This window comes from Protopterus annectens, chromosome 8.part0 (assembly GCF_019279795.1).
Source record: "Protopterus annectens isolate FY-2018-M chromosome 8.part0, PAN1.0, whole genome shotgun sequence".
Taxonomy (NCBI): domain Eukaryota; kingdom Metazoa; phylum Chordata; order Ceratodontiformes; family Protopteridae; genus Protopterus; species Protopterus annectens.
Window position 1 is genome coordinate 1,265,280,369 of NC_056741.1, and position 18,904 is coordinate 1,265,299,272.

The following is an 18,904-nucleotide window of genomic DNA, read 5'->3' on the forward strand; positions in this document are numbered from 1 at the left end:
GAAACCAAACTGTGTGGGATTGAGTGTTTGGAGGTTGTCAGTGTCCTTGTTAATGAGGTTGAAGATAATCCCATTCCATGACCTTGCAGATCAGGCTAGTTAGGCTGATGGGTCTACAACTTCCTGGATCGGTGGACACTTCACCTTTGTGCAAAGGGATGACAGTGGCTGTTTTCCACTCAGCTGGGATGAAGCCGGTACTCAGACTTTGGTTGAATAGGGTGCCTAATGGTGCTGCAAGTTCCTGCCTGAGTTCATGTAGGATGCAGCCTGGGATGTTATTGGGTCCCATGGAGGCTGTATTTTTTGCCTTTGAAAAGGCAGTTATGACTTGCGCCCTAGAGATAAGGAGAGCATATTAACAAAATAAAAAGCTCTCCAGACAAACTCCCTAAAGATCTTAATTCAATTTAGGAACTGAAGAAATCACCACAGCTTCTAGTAAACTCAGAACACAGAAGAATAAAAATTTTGCTGACTGTTTAACCTGTACCATCCTTTATGGTACACCTCAACACATGCTTTCAGAAAGAAATAAGTCTTGGTATCCCTAAGCAGAGTCTTATCAGCTCCAGGCTGCTTTCTTAATAACAAATGTGGATTCTGAGCCTAGCTACAGAATGCCATTAAGTGCCAGGACTATCCAGAATTTTAGGGTACACCTACTGCACCCTCCGTTGCCTAAGGAGAAGAGCTGATAAGCTGATGCTTCAAGGGTTTCTTCCACTATAAGAAAGACTTTCATAGAAATTCAAACCTCTTTATATACCTATACAAACACACACACACATATATATATATATATATATATATATATATATATATATATACATATACATATATATGTATGTATGTACATATATACACACACAAAATGGTTCAACATGATTTACTTCATCCACTGAAGCCCATTCAGCCCAGAATGAAAGAAAAAATGAACAATTCATCAAAAAGGATCAAAGCCCTCATATGCAGGGAACTGCCCCTGCACCTATCATCTATGCTCCCAGTATGACTCCAGAGCTGCCAAAACTTAGAATAAGTTAAAAAGCTTTGGCAAGATGCCCACCTTGGTGTTATCAGTCTTGACAAAATACACTTCAATAAACATCCTTGAAAATCAGACAGCCTTGCCTGGAGGTTATAGCTCTTCCAGAGTGGTGAGAGTACTACTTCTGAAGGCCTTCTATTATTTTTGTACCATAACTAAAAATATTACTTTAGAATGAAGCAATGACGCAACACTGTCTCAACTTATTACAAGGATAGCACATGCAATAAGATCACCCCTCAGAAGATGTAAGATAATGCAGCTTTAGCTGTAACATCCAAGTTACAAATGATCACATAAAATATTTCTTGGTCATCTTACAGAATTTCTGGGCAGCTAATATGAGGACTCAAGGATGAATTATTTTGTATCCAGACCTGGGACATAAGTGATGACAGAACAAGGTCAAAAAAGAAAAACAAACTGCAAACAGTCATGAAGGATGAAGAAAACACAATCTTGTTAATGTGTCAAAAGCCCTGGAATCCTGCCTTGAAAAAAGTGAAGCCAGATGTGGCACACAACTTATATTAAGCCAAGAAGATAAAGAAATTTAGTTGAATCTAAGACAGATGCCCCCTTCTCAGGATTGAAGGCCCTAAATCTAACAGTATACACAATATTACATGGAATGACTATACTGGAGAAGACACTCAAGCTTCAAAAAAAGCCAGTCCCGTTCAGCGCATCAAATATATATTTTTAGGTGATGGTAAAAGCTGCTCTGGCTAATCCAGGGCAGACTGCATCACTTTTAAAGCCTCCTCAGATGGGAAATGCTTAGGTAGACAATTTGGAAAAAAAAGAGCTGTCCCTAAGCCATTTCTAACAAAGATGTAAAAGTTTCCATAGACTCAAGTGACCAGAGATGATTCTGAAGGCAATGAAAACATTTAATTACCCTGAGCACATAACAATAATGTGAAGTTCATACTTCATGCGCATAATGGTGTATCAAGACAGCCAAAATGGAAAATAATCCAATGCCATTTCACTTACATGTACTGTGGTATGCAATTCTAAAATGTAGAGTAATAAATGAGTCCCTGAACTTTGAAAAGCTGAAAAAGACAAGGAACAGCTGATACTCATCACAGACTAACACAGATTTGATGTGATTCTATGCCAGCTGCAGGAAATGCTATTACAAATCTGCTTTGTCATCAGGCAAGATTGTGAAAAAAAGCTATTGAAGTTTATATCTGTAGAGAAAAAGAGAGCCTACAGTTACGTCTAGCAAAAGCAATAATGAGGAGACGGTCTTCTGACCATAGCAATGAACAAATGAAAGAACTTCAACAGGAACATGTCTGAGAAGGAATCCCACAAGACCAGACTCAGACCCTACCATTTGTATGTCTGTGGGTGTGATCCATGTCCTGAGCAGTTTACAATGACAGTATCAGCGAAGCTGCAACATGCAAAGGTCTAGTGGCAGTCAGAGAAACCATGGCTTGTCACTAACAGTAGGACCTCAAGCAACATATTCCTGTTTGGATTCATGAAGATTCAAAAACTGTAACGACACTGATCCCAAGGTATTTATAAACTTTAACAAACAAAATAGCCAAGGCCTCCAAGTGACAGGTACACTCTAAAGTGGATGCAAACATACAACCTCTAGGCCAGGAATCTGAATTCATTAAATAGGTATAATCACCTTTTGCCAAATGTCCTTGAACGGATGACCCTCCAGGTACTCCTTGCAACAGTGCTCTTCCTAAGACCTGACCTCAGATGCCAAACACAACAGAAAAAGAAAAAACATAATACTCATGGTTTAGTGTAGTGACAGGCAGACAGCTGCTTTTTGGTAGACTTGGAAAATTTTATTTTCCCTACAACAATCTGGCACTTTCCTAAAATACCAATTTTAAGACTACATCTGAGCAGTTTAATTGGTAGAAAACAGCTGCAAGAGCCCATATCCTCTAACTAAAGTACAAAGACAACTTGTGTCAGCCAAAATGTATATGGCCCCATAAACATAGGGCTATGATGCTGTGACCTTTAGTAAAACAAAGCACAGTGATATTGGAAAGCTGTAACCACAAGCTAGTCCTTTATTGTGCATTAACTCTGTTATAAATGCTGTGTGAACATATTACATACACAAAGTAGGGAAATATACTTATTTCATTAAGTGTATGAAAACAATTACCAAAATATGAAAAATATAAGAGAAAATAATTAAGGGGTGATAATACGTGTTTTTTTTTTTCAAACAAATGTGTCTCTTCTGCCCAATGTAGGACCGCAACAATTCCAGGATGTATGGAGGCACACAATGTGAAAGCACGTAAAGACAATCTGGACCACTCAGTCTGCCAATTTCCCTAACTGATGGATAAGCTGCTAATGACATATGAAATTGAAAACAGTACAGGAATTCAAACACTTAATGGAAAGTTGCTTCTTATACAAATACACCTTGTAGAAAAAAATAATTTGAATATCAGCTTGAAGTTCTTTTTTTCTGTGGTTTCCAACTCAACCATCAGGTTCTTGCTCAATCCTGTTGCTTCCTTTTAAAATCAACTTTGAAAACAAAATAAAATTGAAAGTTGTCTTATTGAGAGAGATCTCCTTACTGTATAAATTCTATTGAGAACCAGAGATTGGTAAGATTCAATATAGTATGTATATAGTTTGTTTACCTTAATAATATCTAATAGATATCTTTTCCTTTTTAAAAAAATAATTGTGACTATTACATGTGCAGACAGGGGGAAGCCAACAGAAAAGTGCAATTGTGTAAGCTGAACTTACCATAACAGTAAATGTTTGAAAGATCACTGCTGTAGTACCCTTAGCTATATGGGTTATATCCTGACAAGGATATAACAGACAGACAGTTTTCAAAGCTTCAAGGCACCTTCCACACACCCAAACTGTCAAGCAGCTCAGGCTGAGCTAACTACAATACAAGTTTGAGTTCAAAACCTTTCTCTGCCAGCAGAAAGGGGGAGAGAGAGAGAGAGGCTGAGCCCTGAAAGGGCAATGCTAAGAACAATAGAAAACAAATAAATAAACGTCCAAACCCTGGCATTAAAAACACACTAAAAACAAAGGAGGTGCAGGGAGGGAGTGACTACTGCAGCAGTGATCATTCAGACATCTACTGTTCTGGTAAGTTCAACTTACACAACTGTACTAGGTTCATCATAATGTAAACTGCTGCAGTAGCCTTAGCTAGATGGGTAATTACCTTGGCTAACTACAATTTTGAGGTGGAAGGAGAAGAATCCAGGAGCCCCTGGTGAATGGTCCTAGCAAAGCTTGATCTGGATTTAGAGAAGGAATTAAGCTTATAGTGCTTTGTAAAAGTATGTAGTGAGGACCAAGTAGCAGCATCTAGAATACTTCTAGAATTGAATTCTTTCCAAAAAGCCACAGATGAGCCAAAGCCATGGTAGAGTGAGCCTCGACTATACCTGGAATAGTTTTGTTATGGTTAGTTTAACAAAAGATAACAGCCTTAGACAACCATTTGGAAATAGTCTGCTTTGACACAGACTGTCCTTTCTTCTTACCTCCACAAGAAATGGACAATTATCTGAAAATCTGAAAGATTTAGTTCTGTTAAGACAGTACCCGAATTACCTGTGGACATCCAAGGTATGGAGTAACCTTTCTCCCTCATTTTAGCTTCAGGAAAGAAAATGGAGGATAGATAGCTTGGCTTAAAGTACATTATGATACCACTTTAGGTATAAAATAAGGATTATCTCTCAAAGAAGCTCTATCCCTATGGAAGATGAGATGGGCTTGACTCACCAACTCAGATACCCTTCTTGCAGAGGTCAGAGCAATCAGTAAAACTGTTTTTCATGTTAAAAACTTCAAATCAGCAAGATCAGGTAGTTCAAATGGAGCAAGTGTTGGCTTCTCTCACACAAAATTAATATCTCAAGGAAAGGCCACCATGTTTTTTTGAAGGTCTCTTATGAAAAACCAATTTTGAGAACTTGACATGAGACTGCACTAAAAAAGGAGGATTCATGGGCAGAAAAACTGATACGGCCAATAAATAAACCATGATAGAAGATGATGAAAGGTCATAGGTTAATAACTCAAATACTGTAAAAGCAGAGAACAACCAACTCTGAGTAGGTGCTGGTTATGTTGTTGGCGCCAACGAGAAAACCTTTTCCATTTGCTAATATATGATTTTGTAGTAGCAGGCTTCCTTGTCTCCAATAATACCCGCTATATGTCTTCAATGAACAGGTGTCAAAAGGAATTAAGACCCCATTATCCAGGAATTTAATTAAAAATGATTGATGTCAGGGTGTATTAAATACCCCTGTGTGGTAGATCCACTATGTGAGCAAGCTTGTGATGATTTCCCCTACCCACTTCCAAAAGGAGGGAGAACCAGGGTTGAATGGGTTAGAAGAGAGTCTTCACAGTGAAATTGGGGGATTTGTTCTGAACCTTCAGAAGTACCCTAGCTATTACTGGAAAGGATGGAAAGCATAAAATAACATTCCAGTCCAAGGAAAAGAAAAGACATCTATCTTACAGGCATTCTTACATGGAGTCCTGAAACAGAATTTTGCCAGTTGACTGTTTACAGAAGAGGCAGAGAGGTCTACTTGAAGTCCCCATATAGATGGAATAAATCTCAGAAGGCCGCCTGATTTAGCTTCCTTTAGGGTGGGTCTGCCCTTGTCCTGCTCAGCTTGTATCCCAATTTTGCTCTGACGAGATGTAGGATGCCTGTAGAGCGAGACTGTGCTGTGAAGCCATATCCCACACTAACATGGCCAGGGTGAAAAGGGGTTACTACCTGGTTCCCCCTTGCCTGATGTACCACGACTGTGGTATTGCCTGTAACCACTTGAAGAGGTCCTGGGGACCAAATATGGTTCAGAGAGTTGAATGCCTTGATCAGAGCAAGCATCTCCTTGATATGCATGTGCTTGCTGTCTGTCCTAGGTGTCCCACACCCCCCGCACTTTTACCCCTCCTGAAATTGCTCTCAAAGCAAAGTCTGAAGCATCTGGGGTGACTGACTGTGTTGGATCAGAGAGGGAGAAAGGGAGACTTGGATTTATGGATATCTGTTGTCTCCACCAAAAGATTTCTCTTTTTTACAAACCCCAGCACTGGGACATGAAAAGATTAAGGGTGATGATGTTGAGACCAGAGATATTTCAGATACCATTGCATCTTTCTCATGTAGTCTTGCCAGGAGTATTACGAGAATCACAGATGCCCATAAAACTCAAAATCTTGAGGTACTCCCTCACAGTAACTAATGCCCGAGTGGCAAACCTTAGAAATAGATCTAAATAAAGATCTATTTTTTCCCCATTGGAAGAAAGGCTCTCTGAACTGCACTGTCTAGTTGTCATACAGGAACACTATCATGTATGAGACAAGAAAGACTTTTGAATATTCTCTTGGAATCCCAGCTTGGCAAGACATCTCTAACTCAAGAGAGAGAGAGAGAGGATCATGACAATTTGAAAAAAAAACTCTGCAAAGATAAGCAAGTTGTTTCACTATGGAAAAATGCAGATGCCCTGTAGCCTGCAGTGAGATACAACTGGAGTAGATACTTTGTGAACACTCCTGGTGCAGTGGATAGTCCATGGGGTAAGCCAGAGAACTGATAATGTGATACAGAGGCACAAAACCTTAATACTTATCTGAAGTCTGGATAGTAAGGATGTGATAAGCATCTTTTAAGTCTAATGTCATCAAGAAGCTTGAAAGAGAAAGAAGAGGTAACAGGTCATGAAGTGACAACATTTTGAATTTGGGCACTAACACAAACTGGTTTAGGAAAGAAAGAGCCAGAAATGGTCTCCAAACATTTTGTTTTTCCTTTGGCACTAGGAACATGCTTGAATAAAAAATCCTTGCCCAGCTGGGAAGGAGGAACTGGTTCTATAACGTCTTGGGACTGCATGTGATAAAAAAGGGTGGAAACAAAGGAGTCTGATCTGCAGGATGAGGAATGACACCCAGGAAAGGAGGTATTTCCTCCCACTGCATCTGTAACACTGATGAAGGCTTTTCAGAATCCATTTATTTAAACAATCTGTTGCCAAAGAGGAAAATGGAAATTCAGACTTTCTAAAAAAAAAAAAAAAGGGGGGGGGGGGCTCAACAAACTCTCTTGAACGGTCATATTTGGACTTGTTGGACTGCACTTGGTTTTGGAAGGTTCGAAACTTCTTTTTAGAACACGTTTTATCATTTTATCTTAAAACATCTGAATTTTGTTGAGACTCTTTTTATATATATATATATATATATATATATATATATATATATATATTACATTACAGTTTAATTTTAATTTTAAATTTCATTTTTATTTTCTGGTTAAATTTAAGTTTTAGTACAGTTTTTTCAAACATAGGTAAAATCGTGACAAAGCGAAAGGCTCCAACACATTGCTAGAGGTTAGGAATGGCGCATATGAACAAGAAGCTGGATAATAACAAAAAGGAACTAAATAAGAGGAATGAGATTCTTCCAACCAGGTGCGTCTTCACCTTGTAGGCCTACCAGGGCCACACCCCCAACTAGTCACTTCTCATTGGACATCTCTCAACCACGCCCCCTCCACAGTAGCATAAAAGCAGCACAGCAACAGCTCTCATGTCATTCTGACCAGCGCTTGGCGAGTGCACAAATAGTCCTTGTTACCACTCACACATAGAAAAAAAAACGAAGATCTGTTCAAGAAGGACGACAATGGAGATCGACACCATCGCGGAACACTGAAGGACACAACAGCAACTCTTCCCAGAGCCCATTGTGACCATACACAAAACATCTCTTCTCAGAGCTCATGTGGATCTGCACCTTGCACCAAACAGCTCTTCTCAGAGCTCACAGTACACCAAACAGCTCTTCTCAGAGCTCACAGAGATCTGTATAAGCTCTGGTAAGAGCAACCGGAGACACATTGAAGAATAAAACAAAAAAGTTCTTATTAGAGCTACCACCAACACCCGAATGGGCATTCAAAACACAAAACGGCCCTTCTCAGAGCTCACAGAAATCTGTATCAGCTCCGGTAAGACTGGCCAGAGGCACAGACACAGCTTCAGTGAACCAAACAAAACAGTTCTTTTTAGAACTGCCGCATCTGCCTGAAAGGGCATTCAAAACACAAAACAGCTCTTCTCAGAGCTCACAAAGATCTGTAACAGCTCTATATAGAGCTCCAGCTGCCCACAGGGCTAAAACAGCTCTTGTTAGAGCTAGCTCCACCACCGACTACACATGGAAATCTGTTCACGGTTTAGGATCAAGAGTGAAAGGCATTGTAAAAGAATGAAAAGTACAGTTGTGTACACTTACCATAAATGTAGATGTTTTAAGTGTATTCACTCTTGCAGTCATCACATTTGGGTTATCTGCTTGCAGGTAGCCCTCAGTCAGCCTGATTATCAAAGTCTTGGGTCCTGCGCCGGTTGCTGTCTCGTCTTCCATGACATCAGGTAATTAGGGGTATAAAGCATGCAGCCGACACCATTACATCAATTTTCTTGCCCCAGACGTCAGGTGCCCCATAATGGGAAGCAATTATATACAAGGTTACACCTCCAACAAAAAAGCAAATACACCAAAAAGCTTTAATCATAGTAAACAAGAATACAGGTATAGTCAATAGAAGTCAGGGGGGGTTGGAGGGAGGGTAACCAGGACTGCAACAGTGAATACACTCGAACATCTACATTTATGGTAAGTGTACACAACTGTACTATGTTCTTCGTGTTTCACTGTTGCAGTCATCACATTTGGGTAGATTCTCAAAGCTACGGATGGGAAGAGGCAACTGGATAGCATTAGGACAAGCTATAAGGCCCTGCAAGACTGCAGTGGCAAAGCCAGCTCTGGATTTAGAAAAAAATTGGCAAGTAGTAATGCTTGGTGAAGGTATGTGAAGAACTCCAGGTAGCAGCTTCTAGGATGTCCCTGGTAGGGACACCTCTGAGAAAGGCTGTAGAGGTAGATGCAGCATTGGTTGAATGTGGTCTTATCCCCTGTGGGGTAGGTTTTCCTTGGTGCTTATAGCAGAAATGAATGCAAAGGCCTATCCACTTAGAAATGGTTTGCTCTGAAATGGCCTTCCCCTCTGCCCTTTCAGCAAATGCAACCAGCAGCTGTTCAAATTTCCTGAGAGGCTTAGTCCTGTCCAAGTAAAATCTAAGTAGTCTGTGCACGTCTAAGGAATGCAGAATCCGTTCCCCTTTGTTCTGTAGATTGGGAAAGAAGGTTGGCAAATGTATGGACTGATTACGAGTCACACTGGAAACCTTTGGGCATGAAGGATGGATTGGTCCTGAGAGATACCCTGTCCGCATGAAAGATGATGAAAGGCTCCACTGCCATAAGGGCCTGTAATTCAGAAATCCTTCTAGCTGAAGTGATTGCTAAGGAAGGCTGTTTTCCAAGAAAGAAATTTTAACTCTGCAGTAGCAGCTGGCTCGAAAGGAGGTAGAGTGAGCTTCTCCAAAACAAAGCTAAGGTCCCAGGCAGGGTTAGGAGCTCTCCTGGGTGGTCTCAATTTTTTTGCCCCTCTGAGATACTGCTTGAGCAAAGGATGAGAGAAGAGGGGAGGTTCTGTATTGTAATGTGCTGAAATGGCTGAGGCATGAATTTTGATGGAAGAAAAGGAAATGCCCTTGTGAAGCATCTCAGTTAAGTATTGAAGAATATGAGGTAAATTGGGCACTGCTGTGCCCATCCCCTGAGTTTGGCTCCAGGAACAGAATATTTTCCATTTTTCAGCATAGGATTTTCTAGTACTAGGCCTCCTTGCCACCAGAATGACATCCATCCCTTCCTTACTGAGGGATGGTAATGGAGAGATAGTTTACTAGCCAGGCTGCAAGGTTCTGGGTTTGAAGCTGTGGGTGCAGAATCTGGCCCTCCTGCTGGGACAGCAGGACAGGGGTCTGAGGCAGGTGCCATGGTACCATCAGTGACACACTGCACAAGAGGGGGTACCAGTGTTGGCGTGGCCAGTCTGGTGCAATCAGTATTCTCTTTGGTTTATCCCGTTTGATCTTTAGTAGCACTTTGGAGAGGAAATGCAGAGGGGGAAAGGCATAAACTGATAATTTTTTCCAGGTGAAGGACAGGGCATCCACTTTCCAAGCTTGTTTGTGGGGAGTCCTCGTGCAGAATTTGTCCAATTGGTAGTTCTGACGGGAGGCAAACAGGTCTATCGCTGGGCTCCCCCATTTGTTTCTTAACACGTTGAATTTCTTTGGTTCCCGTTTCCACTAGTGTGGGTTCATGAGATTTCTGCATAGGTCATCTGCCAATATATTTAGCTTTCCTGGCAGGAATTGAGCCTGTAGGTGCACTTGGTAGCTCAAGACTGTGTTCCACAGAGCCATGGCTAGTCTGCAGATTATGAGTGGGTTCCCCCCTGCTTGTTTATGTACCACATAACAGTGGTGTTGCCAGTCTTTACCAATAATTGTCCTGGAAGAATGTGGTCCTTGAAGGCTGTCAGAGCATTCTGTACAGCTAACATTTCTTTTTGATTGATAAGCAGGTGCATTTGACTTGGGCTCCATTTGCCCTGAATGCACTGCCCTGCCAAGTGAGCCCTGCATACATAGTCTGATGCGTCTGTTGTTAGGGTTTGGGCGGCAGGGGGAAGAGTGAATGGCAGTCCCTTGTTTTGGTGGCAGGCCTCTGCCCACCAAAGGAACTCTGTCTTTAGACAAGGTATGATAGGGATCATTGATTCTAGATCCTGAGAATGTTGACACCATGGGCTTTTTAGATACCATTGTAGTTTCCTCATATGCAGTCTTGCATATGGAATTAGTAGAATGCAAGAGGCCATGAACCCCAGGGCTTGCAGTATTTTCCTTGCAGACAGCTGGGTCTTTGTGGCCAGTAGTTTGAAGTAGGCTGTCAAATGAACTTGTTTCTCTGGCGTGAGGTAGGCCATCTGGGAAGTTGTATTCAAGCTTGATCCCAGGAATACAATTTGTTGGCTGGGTACAAGATGTGATTTCTTTTCGTTTATGGTGTGCCCCAGAGAAGTTAGCAATTTCTTTACAAATGCCAGATGATTTAATAGTATGTCCTGGCTTTCTGCCTGAATTAGACAATCGTCCAGGTATGGGCATATCTGAATATTTCTTTGCCTGCAAAATGCAATGACTGGAGCTAGGCACTTTGTGAATACCCTGGGCGCAGTAGATAAGCCAAACGGCAGTGCAGAGAACTGATAGTGCATGTAGCCTGCTCTGAAGCGTAGGTATCTTCTGCAAGATTCCCTTATTGGGATGTGCAGGTAGGCTTCCTTTAAATCCAGTGTTGCCAACCAAGCATTTTTGCCTAGCATGGGAAGCAGCTGATGAAAAGTTAGCATCTTGAATTTTGGGATTACCAAAAATGTGTTTAGGATAGACGGGTCCAGGATAGGATGCCAGGAATGGTCTTTTCTGGGTACCAGGAAAGGCCTTGAGTAGAAACCTTGCCCCCATTCTTCTTCTGGGAAAAGATGAATAGTCCTGATGCTTAAAAGAGAGAGAACTTGCTTTTGAGCCTCTGCCCACTGATTTGGGGGTAGGTCTGGCCAACCGTTTAGGGTTGGTAAGGAGTAGAAGTGGAATCTGTATCCTTGGGAAACTATATTTAGAATCCATTTGTCCTGGGTAATGAGTTCTCAATTTTTTGCATGCAGGGCTATCTTTCCCCCTAAAGGAGCAGTCAGTTGAGCAGGGCTTGGAAGGTTTAAAGTTAAATAATTGAGTCAGTTTACCGTATGGGGGAGTCTTACTATTCCCTGCTTTGGAAGTGGGAGCCCCCCACTGCTTACGCCTGTGAGTACCTTGGGACTGAAGCCTGGGTGTCCTGCTGGTTCTGGGTTTGGACAGAGAAGGCCTGGAAGAGGCAGGAAAGGACCATTTCTTAGAGGGCCAATGCCTACTAAATCTGGGAGGCTGTACTTGCAGGAAATCTTTAACAGTTTGCATAGATTTAGCTTTTTCCTCCATCTTTTTAAGTACTTCTTCAGCTTTGTTGCCAAACAGGCAGTCTTGGTTTAAGGGAGCATCCAGTAGTTTAGCTTTAACATGATATGGCAAAGACTGCTCCTTAAGCCAAGCATGCCTTTTAAGTACAGACCCAGTGACAGCAGCCCTGCAAGATGCCTCTAATGAATCAAAACCACATTGCAAAGTATGTTTTCCCACTTGTTCAGCAGAATGCATTAAATCCTGTAATTCTTTATTTTCAGCACAGTCAGAAATCAACATAATTTTCTGTTTAAGCAATCCAATAATATGCTGCTATTTCAACATATGAAACTGGCAGTTTAGGCCTTAATGGCTAAAGTTGCAGAAGTGTATACCTTCTTACCCCATCTATCCAGCGCCTTGGAATCTCTATCAGAGGGGGTAGGGGTTTTTGGCAGTAGTGGCCTTAATGCCCTTGGATCCCTGTGAAATGGTCTCAGGATCCGCAGTAAGATTTTTAAAGAGGAACTTGTGAGAGTCAGGAACCCTGTAATACATATCAGAATTTCTGGGAGCAGGAGGTAAAGTGTCAGGGGTCAGGCTAGATTCTGAGAAGGCATTACCTACAATGCCCAGTACAGGAGGGATAGCTAAAGGCATGTGTTGAGGCAGGAGTAAGAATTTCCTAAGCCTCTTTTTGGTGTCAGAGTAATCCTAGCTTGCCCAGCGGAAATGCTCCCTAAGAGTATGCAAGGTTTCACCAAAAGAGAAATCCTCTGGAGGGGAAGCAGAAGGAATGGAGTCCTCTGCATCAGAATTCTCATAGGTAGATAAGGGCAAATCCTGGTCATCAGAAAAAACAGAAATTTCAGAATCCTGATCAGAAGAATCAGAAGGAAAATCAGTCTTAGGTCTCTCAGCGGGAGAAGGGTGGCTTCCCCTGATTACAGTAATAAGGTCTTCAGCCATTCTTATCATTTGTTTTTTAGGCATAGGGGCCTGACCATGCAGTCTGGGCGTCGATTTTCTGGGCATGGATCGAGTTTTAGGCCTTGAAGAAGACTACGGCATCTGTTTAATATGCAAGTCAGTAGGCCTGAATACACCCTCAGAAGCCGGTGCCTGCACAGCGGCTCCAGACCCATCCAAGGTAGAGACATCCGCAGGTTTCACAGTCGAAGAAGCATCTTGCGGCATACCGGACTCTGAATGGGTCTCAGTAGAGGCCTGCGAATCTGAAGTATTGTGTATCAGAAGCTGCAAAAGCGCCTCACTGAATACCAGCGAACTGGCGACTGGCTTAGGAGAAGCGTCGTCGGGAACTTTGGACCTATGCGGTTTGTCTCTGACTTTATCTTTGCATTTTTTTGGAATGTCGGTAGTGGGGTGGCTTACCGAAGCCATTTCTTTATAATTGAATTGAGTACCAAAACATTTAGATGCGAAAATGTACCGACGACAAATAGTACCAACAGTGAGGTACGTCGTGGTCTGGGCCTAAGCAAGGAATGCAGTACGACTGAAAATCTTTGAGGTATTTGCTTTCCACAAGAAATACAACTGTTAACTTTTACTGACATCAGTTTAGAGCAAGAAAAAGGTTCCCCAACAGGGTACTTAGCTTAGTTGAAGACTTTGAATCTGAAACTCGAAAACGAAAATTTCAGGAGTTGGCCGACTGGCACTTGTGAACTGCTTCTGCTTCGGGCACCACATGGCAAAAAAGACTGCTATAATGGCGTCGGCTGCATGCTTTAGACCCCTGACTACCTGATGTCATGGAAGATGAGACAGCATCTGACGCAGGACTCAAGACTTTGATAATCAGGCCATGTGATGACTGCAACAGTGAAACACGAAGAACATCCGCAAATATAGAGCCTATTAAGTGACAGTTTATCAAAATTCAATGTCCCTCCCCAAGCTCCAAGTTCATGACAAACTATGTGGAATTGTTTACAATGACCCTGTAAAACCATGTAAATGGCTGTATACAGGCTGCTATACGTACTAAACATAAGCCCAAAACAAACTCTAAAAACAAAATACACTGATGGAATCCTATCCTAAAAAGGGTATATAACAAAAATAAAAAAGTCATGGCTCAAATCTCCCAGGAAGAGCAACTCCCATAATGAAAGGAGTTCTCTAATTAAACTGAACAGGAATCTAGGAGGACTAATTAAGTTCAACAAGGTCAATTATGAGGTCAAGGTAGCATCACACGCTAAAGACAACCATATGGCCTGCAACAACTATGTCAAACTCTTCAAAGGCAGCACACATTACGTGTCAAACTGGTGGTCAATGGTACCATCTTCAGTGAGCAGAGCGACATATCAAATTTGTTGGCTGACAAATTCAGCTCAAACTTTACCCCCACCCCACTCCATGAAATGCCTACTAGTATAACCCCCCCCAAATTTAACATGGTACAGGTCCTGGCAGCACTCGCTAACGCTAAGAACACAGCCTCAGTGGGCCCTAACAATATCCTGGGATGGCTCAGAAACAGCTTGGAAGCATGACCTACAAAGACCACCTTAGTCACTTTTCAACCACAGCCTTAAAACAGGTTTTGTACCATGAGAATGCAACGGTTATCCCACTTCACAAGGGTGGACCATCAACTAGCCCCGGAAACTACAGACCTGTTAGTCTGACTAGTCTAATATGCAAAGCCATGGGACAAATTATCATGGAAATGTTCAACAAAGATAGAGGCAACCTTCAGACAGTGGACTCAACCCAGTTTGGCTTAGTCAAGGGAAGATCATGCCAACTAAATATGGTGGACTTGAGAAAGTCACCAAGGCAACGGATGAAGGGAAAATGATGCATACTGCTTACCTGGTCCCAGCTAAGGAAGACAGTAATGCCCAAACAAACATACCTTCCACATAATCTCTATAAACCTTCTAACCAATATATTCCTTCCTAATAAATGCCCATGATACATATGGACACAACTGGATTTCAATGCATGGTTAGGCTTATAAAGGCCCTGGTGGTCATATAACTATGAACCTCAGTGTTCTCCCACTGAAAACACTAGCACATTCTAGCAATGGTCTCAGAGAAAGAGAACCCCTACAGAAAGAATAAGAAACTGTGCTCTCGTTTGGGTCAGAATCAGAAATCTGAGGGGAAAAAAACTGCATCCATCCTTGTGTTGGCCTTTTCAGATTCAGAATCTTGAATCTCACCAAGAAAAGAGGAATCCGTCTTTCTTTTACTTTTACCAGAAACCTCTTTACAAGAAGGATCAAAAGCCTGACTTAAACCCTAAGCCAGACCCAGTAAACTACTACTATCCAAAAAAAAAAAATTCAGGAGGAGTAGATAGATACTTGTTTTTTTTGTTTCTTTTTGATGGGAATCAATGGGGACAACCATTTTACTAGCGACAGCAGCTGTTTCACCAAGGCTGGGCACAGCCTTCTTACAAAACAGGGAAGCCTTCCCTGCTCACTTTCCCAGAACCATGAAGTGGCTCTCCCTTGCCCACTGAGGTGACCCCAACAGCCAGAGGACATGGCTTAACCATGGTTCACAGTGGCTGTAGGTGCAACACCAGAGGGATACGGGGTAAAAGATGAGTGGCCTGAGGTACACCAAATGGCCACAGCTGAGTCACCCACCTACGACTGAGGCAAATTATTAGCCAGCTGTGGTGGCAAAGGCTGTTTGCTTATTTTTTTCTTTTTGTGGTTGGAAGATGGATCAACCGTGAGACAGTTTGTTCCATGGACAAGCCAAAAATGCTGCCTCTTTCCTGGGGAAGATAAGCAGCAATTGCCAATAAACACAACTAGTTCACAAAAGTCACTTTTTGACAGAAACAAATAAAGTAAAAAGCACTTTAAAACACTATGCCAGCCCCACAAATGAAAAATAAACACAATGTTGCCACAGAAAAAATGCTTTCAGTTACTTTACACAACTTTTAAACTAACAGGAAAAAAATGAGTGCTCTGTTTAAATGTTACAGTATCAAAACAGTCCATTAAAACAAAACACTCCTAGCTTTAAAATAACTTTAATGAAGAAGAAAGCAATAAGATTTCAACAAAATTAAGAAAACAGAAGTTTTTCCCCCAAAGGGAACTTATCTGGCAAGTAAAGGAAAGCACAAGCCAAATGTCAATCTCTGTAAACCTCAGAGGAGTGTACTCTTCAGTGGCAGTAAAGCTCTGAAGGACATTACACCCATACTTGTCTTTTAGCTAGCCCAGCTGCTTGACAGTTTGGGCACAGGGAAGGTGCCATGAAGCTTTGGAAGCTGGATGGCCTGTTATATTCTTGGCAGGATATAACCCATACAGCCAAGGCAGCAATGATCAATACGATGAACATCAATGCAGATCTGAACAGCTAATATGCCCAGTCCCTAGATCCCAAAACTGGGTCTCGCTGCAGTTACTGAAGACATTTCAATGAAACAAAGGAGGTTGTGGAAACAGAATTTGGCAAGGACCAGTCTAGAAACAAGGTCAGAATGACCCTGTCCATATGTGCTTTCCAATCAACCCTAAAAAGAAGCAACGTGTTAGTATGAATTACATTTCAGCACACATTAACTGTTGTGTTCCATACACTGTTAGAAGTGAAACAGTCTAACATAAGAATTTCAGTTTCATGTTGTTCCAGATGAAATGTCTCTCTGTTGTATATGTAAGATGTGCACATAGCTTTCTGCCTGATGTATTACATGTCTGTAACAAGTGCTAGTCCCATTCTACATACCATGGTGTTGTTGAAGCACTCTGTGCATTTGTCTTGAGCATTGACTCCTATGCAGTTACTGTGCTTGTTGCACTGGCACTCTACTGAACAGTTCTGACCCACATAGCCAAAGTGGCACTGGCACCGATTGGGCTCCACACACACACCTGTCACACAGCCTTGTTCGCAGACTGGCCTGCACAATCCTGTTGCACTGTAAGAGACAAAACACAAGATGATAATCAGTAAATTCATCATACGTATGGAAATATGAATTTTATGGAAAACATAGTACTAGAGGAAGAAAAAAAAACATATGCTATTAAATAAGTCCTTTGATCCACAGCTAACTTGCAAGACACAAAGAATTAAAAGCCAAATTATAGCAGGCAGTTTTTTTCTACATCATTTGATCTATGCGGGGACAGCCCTTCATTGGCTTCAACACCACCAACCAGAAATTTCGCACATTTCTGAAGTGCCTGCATTCAGGAATATCTGTATACACTGTACTCAAGCACAGCTTGATGTAATGGAGTGATTGTAGTGTGCATAACCCCAGAGCTTGGCAGTTAACCCTATGTTACTAGTGAGCATATTTCCTAAAAATCAAGAACAATAATTAAGATTTGAAACTTACATTATTAAACAGGTAACAAACAAGCACATGCCTGTTTGACTTGCAGAAAACCGCTGAGGAAGGAGGAAAACTTGTTCACTAAAGGAATGGATGGCAGGTATTCCTGAATCAATGAGCATCTCTCATACATCAACTGATATGCTAAGAATGTAGAATTGTGTAAAATCTTACAAAACAGTAGATGTCCTTCTCTTCACTGGTGCAGTACTCCTTACAGTAGGGGATCCCCTGCCAATGATAGCCTGATGTTTGGTCAGTATACCAAAGCCTTAGGTTGTAATAGGAACATCACATGACCTGCATATGCTCTCCATACCTCTCAACCTCTTAGCTCAAGAAATCTGGACAAAGCCTTACATTATGGGAGGACACAGGCCCAAAAATAGGGACAGATTTTAAAAAGTGCTCTTACAAACTTAGAAAATAGCTAGAATAGCATGGTTTGTATTAAAATGCATTTTCAAAGGATATGAAGTCTGAAACTCAAGTGCATGTCATTATTTAGTAATTTCATTCCTCAGATCATCCAAGTGATTTGCCAGAAAAACATAAATTTTATGAGAAACAGATAGAATTTATGAGGCAAAAATATGGACAGTTGAGATGTGCGAGTCATTGCTCTCCATGCACGGCATAGGGCATAAAGGTTCCGTAAGGACGTACCATCCTCAGAAATGAAGAACCCGAGGAGGAGCCAGTCCAAGGAGAAAGACGTAATGTGCATACAGAAGGAGAAAGAAACAGGGGAAGGAGGGAGGGAGCGAATACTGCAACAGCGAAGTGAACATCTACTGTTATGTAAGATTTTACACAACTGTACTATTCCATATCACTGTTGCAGCACTCCTTACAGTAAGGAGAGTACAAACGTTCAGGAAGAAAGTTGGGGGGAGGAAACTCAGGTAGAGCCCTCAAGAAAACCTTGCAGGATAGTCCTGAAAAATTCAGCTCTAGTACTAGAAACCACATCCAACTTATAGGGGTTGGTAAAAGTATGCACAAAAGTCCAATAGCTGCTTCAAGAATGGAGTTAGTATCCAAGCCTCTGAAAAAAGCACCAGAAGAAGCCACAGCCCTGGTACAACGAGCCTTAACAGAGGAATGAAGGCTTTTGCTATGAAAAGAGTAACAAAAAGAAATGGTCTTAGATATCCAAGAGGAAAGAGTTTGCTTAGAAACAGCCAAACCCAAAGATCTAGGATGAAAGGAAACAAAAAGCTGCTCAGATTTACAACTGGCTTTAGTCTTTTTTCCAAACAATATTCAAGTTGTCCATGCAAATCCAAAGTGTGAAGCACCTTCTCACTAGCAGACTGCAGAGAAGGGAAAAAAGTGGGTAAATGAATAAACTGATTAAGAGACAACTCCTTAACCACCTTGGGCATAAAGAAAGGATTATAATGAAGAGATACCCTGTTGTTATGTAAAATAAAAAAAAAAAAAAAAACCCACGAACAGCCATAAGGGCCTGCAGCTCAGACACCTGCCTCGCTGAGATAACAGCCCAAAGAAAAACAGTCTTCCAAGAATAAT

The 18,904-nt window shown here is 41.6% G+C and overlaps 1 protein-coding gene across 1 annotated transcript in view; it reads right to left on the reverse strand.

Annotated features, from left to right (window-relative positions):
• Positions 1-18,904, reverse strand: part of MEGF8 (multiple EGF like domains 8) — a 1,779,602-nt gene that overhangs the window by 233,706 nt on the left and 1,526,992 nt on the right. Inside the window, exon 36 of the mRNA XM_044079419.1 lies at positions 16,753-16,945. Within this exon, the coding sequence (XP_043935354.1) occupies positions 16,753-16,945 (193 nt within the window). The remainder of the gene's footprint in view (positions 1-16,752; positions 16,946-18,904) is intronic.